General features: G+C 33.9%; 1 protein-coding gene across 1 annotated transcript in view; it reads right to left on the bottom strand.

Annotated features, from left to right (window-relative positions):
- LOC107657565 (small G protein signaling modulator 2) overlaps positions 1 to 3,932 on the bottom strand; it is a 51,202-nt gene that overhangs the window by 43,163 nt on the left and 4,107 nt on the right. Inside the window, exon 2 of the mRNA XM_016445710.1 lies at positions 1,137 to 1,212. Coding sequence (XP_016301196.1) covers positions 1,137 to 1,212 — 76 coding nt within the window. The remainder of the gene's footprint in view (positions 1 to 1,136; positions 1,213 to 3,932) is intronic.

Here is a 3,932-nt window from a genome sequence, read left to right as displayed (position 1 = left end):
TGCTTATTGCGATATATTGGATGGGAAGTGCCCTTCAGTGTTCCGTCCATTAACTGAAAACAGGCTAGAATAATCGATTCTTGGGATTTAAGAATCGATTAATATCGAGATGTCGATATTTTTTACGCAGCCCTAGTATATATATATATATATATATATATATACTGTATATACACACACAACATAATTTAGCAACATAATTTTACATGTGTCCAAAAGAAACATATTTTTCATCACATGTCAAGTTGTCTAATTAGTTATAATTAGTCAATTTATTTTGCAATAAGAATTTGCAATAATGACTAGGAAATTGTGCATCTATTTTTATGGGTCAGAAATAATATATTTTTTTATATTTCTAGTTATATCTATTTTTATATATTTCTCAGTGATTATTAGGTTACATTCATGCATATTAATTATTAGTTAATTTAAATAATTTTAAATAATGTAATTTGCAATAAGAGATGGGAAATTGTGCAGCAATTTTTATATGTCAGAAATAAATATATTGTTACTTTTATTTATATCTATATATTTTAATATAACATATTTCTAAGTTATTATTAGGGTTTCTTTACAAAAAGTTATATTTATCTACATTAATTATTAGTAAATTAATCATTTAAATTCACAATATGAATTTGCAATACCAGTTGGGAAGTTGTGCTGCTATATTTATGTGTCAGAAAGAAATACATTTCTTAGTTCAATTGAAATCTACATACTTTTAATAATTATTTTATTTTCTATACTTTTATAGAGTATTTCTTTATAAAAATGTTATATACATGTTTATTAATAATTAGTTGTTTTAATTAATTAATACTTTAACTTTAAATTTACAAAAATCGTTGGGAAATTGTGAATCTAAAATTGAACTCACTTTTACTACAGTATGATAATTTGTTAATGATTTTCAACCAAAAAGATGCTTGGAAGATTATCCCAAATTATTCTCACAAATTCAAACCATATCTATGTTAACCAGCAAAATAACTTGGTGACATTAAAATCAGCACAATCAACAACATTTTATATGACACAGAAAAGCAAATGCTTATTTTTGCAAGGCATAAAAACATCAGCATTGGCCTGTGTGATACAAAACACCTCTTCCCTCAAACTGTACTCACTGCAAAGTGCAATAATGTGGCTGCTGTCTTCATGTACAAACTTCTTGGTCACCGCCTCCTCCATAATCTGCTTCACCTAGACATGGAAAGACACGTAATTAGAAATGGCAAAGACTGGCAAAAAATAATGGCAAGTCAAAATTCTTGGAATCGGGTGCACAAAAGCAACTAATTAATCATGACAGCGTAACCACAAAAGCTTTAATTAGCATCATTCAATTGATAAGTTTCCCAGGGAGAGCAAGGAACTGTGTAGAATGAGTCTTTGTCACATTTTTCTTGTCCAACTGTCAGTACTAAAGCAAATCCCAAATGAATTAATCACAATCCTTACAGGCAGCTTTATACTGTTTGTGTAATTTGAAGAAAAGCAGAAGGGTAATTGTAGCACTGAGAAGGAGCAAATTATGGACATCTGCTGATTACAGGCATGACTTGTGTGCGCCCTATGGTATGAGATTTGCCACAAGGCCAACAGACAGTAAAAGTAGGACAATTCAAAGGAATGGTTAATTTGAAAATGAAAATTTACTGAAAATGGACTCACCCTCAGGTCATCCAAGATGTAGATAAGTATGTTTTTTTATCAGAAAAGGTTTGGAGAAACATAGAAATGTAGCTCACTAATGGATCCTCTGCAGTGAATGGGTGCCAGCATCACTTGCTCACCAATGGATCCTCTGTAGTGAATGGGTGCCATCAGAATGAGAGTTTAAATTCAGTGTTAAACATCACAATAATCCACAAAACTCCAGTCCATCAATTAATGTCTTGTGAAGTGAAAAACTGCATGTTTGTAATTAACAAATCCATCAAGACGTTTTTAACTTCAAACCCCTGCTTCTGGCTAAAATAAGATTCCTCGATACATAATATTGCTTTCTCCAGTAAAAAAAGTAATCTCGCCTGAATCAGGTGAGAAATACGCACTGATCAAGCACTGTTTATGAAAAGTGAAAACAGCCCAAAACCGTTCTAAACAAATATGTCTGTGAATTTTGATATGAGAGGACAGCAGAGGATATACTTTTTCACTGGAGGAAGCGTTATTATGGATTATGGACTGGATTATATTTTGGCCAGATGTTTTAAAGTTTAAAGTTAAAATGTCTAATGATTTATTTGTTTCTTACAAACATGCAGATTTTCACAAAACATTAATTGATGGTTTTGACTGGAGTCATGTGGATTATTATGATGTTCTTATCAGCTGTTTGGACTCTCATTCTGACGGCACCCATTCACTGCAGAGCATCCATGAGCAAGTGATGTAATGCTAAATTTCTCCAAATCTGAGGAAGAAACAAAACTCATCTACATCTTGGATGACCTGAGGGTGAGTAAATATTCATCAAAATTTCACTTTTGAGCACACAATTGTTTTTTAAGGCTGATATTAAGTGTTTGGCCTGTGCTGTTGTCCTTGGGATGAAATGAAAAAGTTTTAAAACCAGTTCACTACAGCAGCATTACATAACATATCTCGAAAGACACAAGAATGGTTGGACGCTCGAGTAGTGCAAATGCTTCACATAGTGATTTCAAAGAAAACAATGGCATTAAAACCCATGTCCAGCCAAGCTGACAGTGGTAAAAATGGCGTTAATGAAGTCATCACTCAAGGATTTTTACAGTTGAAATAAGGGGCAATCAGAGCTTGTCGGTCCACACACACACAGCATGTGGAGAGAGATCATCACAATATGCTCTAGTAATTCACCATCTAACGTCTATAAATACAAAGAGCTTTGGCATCCTCTTCCCAATTGAAAAGGATATAGTGAACACCTACAAAGGGTTGCAGACGCAGTCAATCGCATGCAGAGCTATAAAAAGAAAAGTCTATGAAGCAGCATGCAGTTCAAATTCTAAGCTCTAAGCACAAACCCCAATAAAAATATTATCAAATAGGGGATGCATTTCTGCAGATGCAAAAATATCTAGCGAATATTAATCATTGCAAAATGGTGTAACGTTGCTCAATGCAGCCAATAGATATTGATGGGGGAAAAGGCAGAGAACAGGAAAATGAAACTTAAGTTGTTTTGCTCTTGTGGGAGCCATTTGTGACGATGCCTGCTTCATGCAGCTGTATTAATCGTCCACTGATGCAATTTAACTTCTTAGGTAGCTGCTGATGCTTTCAGTTCCTAGGCAACCAGAAGGCGGCTGACTGCAGCTTAAAGTGACAGAGACCTGGGATGTTACACAAAGAAAGTCAATGGGGTAATACAAATCTAATCCTGTGTGTATTGCAGGACACAGGATTGCACATTATTTTCAGGTCTATTTCATTCTGATACTGTGTTTCCTCACTCTACATATGTTGCTTAAAACAGGTGAAACCCAAAAGAATGTTTGTTAAAGCCCGCTGAGGTCTAGAGATATATATTTTTCATTTTATATATGTCATTTTACATGTCATATGTCATAAACATCTCCCAAAGACATATAAATGTGGAATGACCTGCGGGAGAAACACTATTAATCAGTGGAAATCAATGTTACTCTATGTTAACTAAAGAGTCCAGGACATCTCTGTGGAGGAAATGACTCATTTTAGAAGTAAAAATAGGTTATTTGAATGAATATGACGCACAAAAGTTCATTAAAACTTGATGAATGAGATTATGTTAAAAAATGATTTTTGTTATTAACCCAGGCCACTGAGCCACCTGAGGCCAGATACCTTAAGAATTTAATTATCACATCCATGATATTAGACATGCCCTTAACTATCATGAGACATGATGTCTGCCAGGACTGTGCATTAAGTTCAAGAGGCTGAATCAGCTA

The sequence above is a fragment of the Sinocyclocheilus anshuiensis genome, unplaced genomic scaffold, assembly GCF_001515605.1.
Source record: "Sinocyclocheilus anshuiensis isolate Anshui unplaced genomic scaffold, SAMN03320099.WGS_v1.1 scaffold255, whole genome shotgun sequence".
Classification (NCBI taxonomy): domain Eukaryota; kingdom Metazoa; phylum Chordata; class Actinopteri; order Cypriniformes; family Cyprinidae; genus Sinocyclocheilus; species Sinocyclocheilus anshuiensis.
The sequence above is the reverse complement of the archived record's forward strand: the minus strand, read 5'-3'. Positions and strand labels throughout refer to the sequence as shown.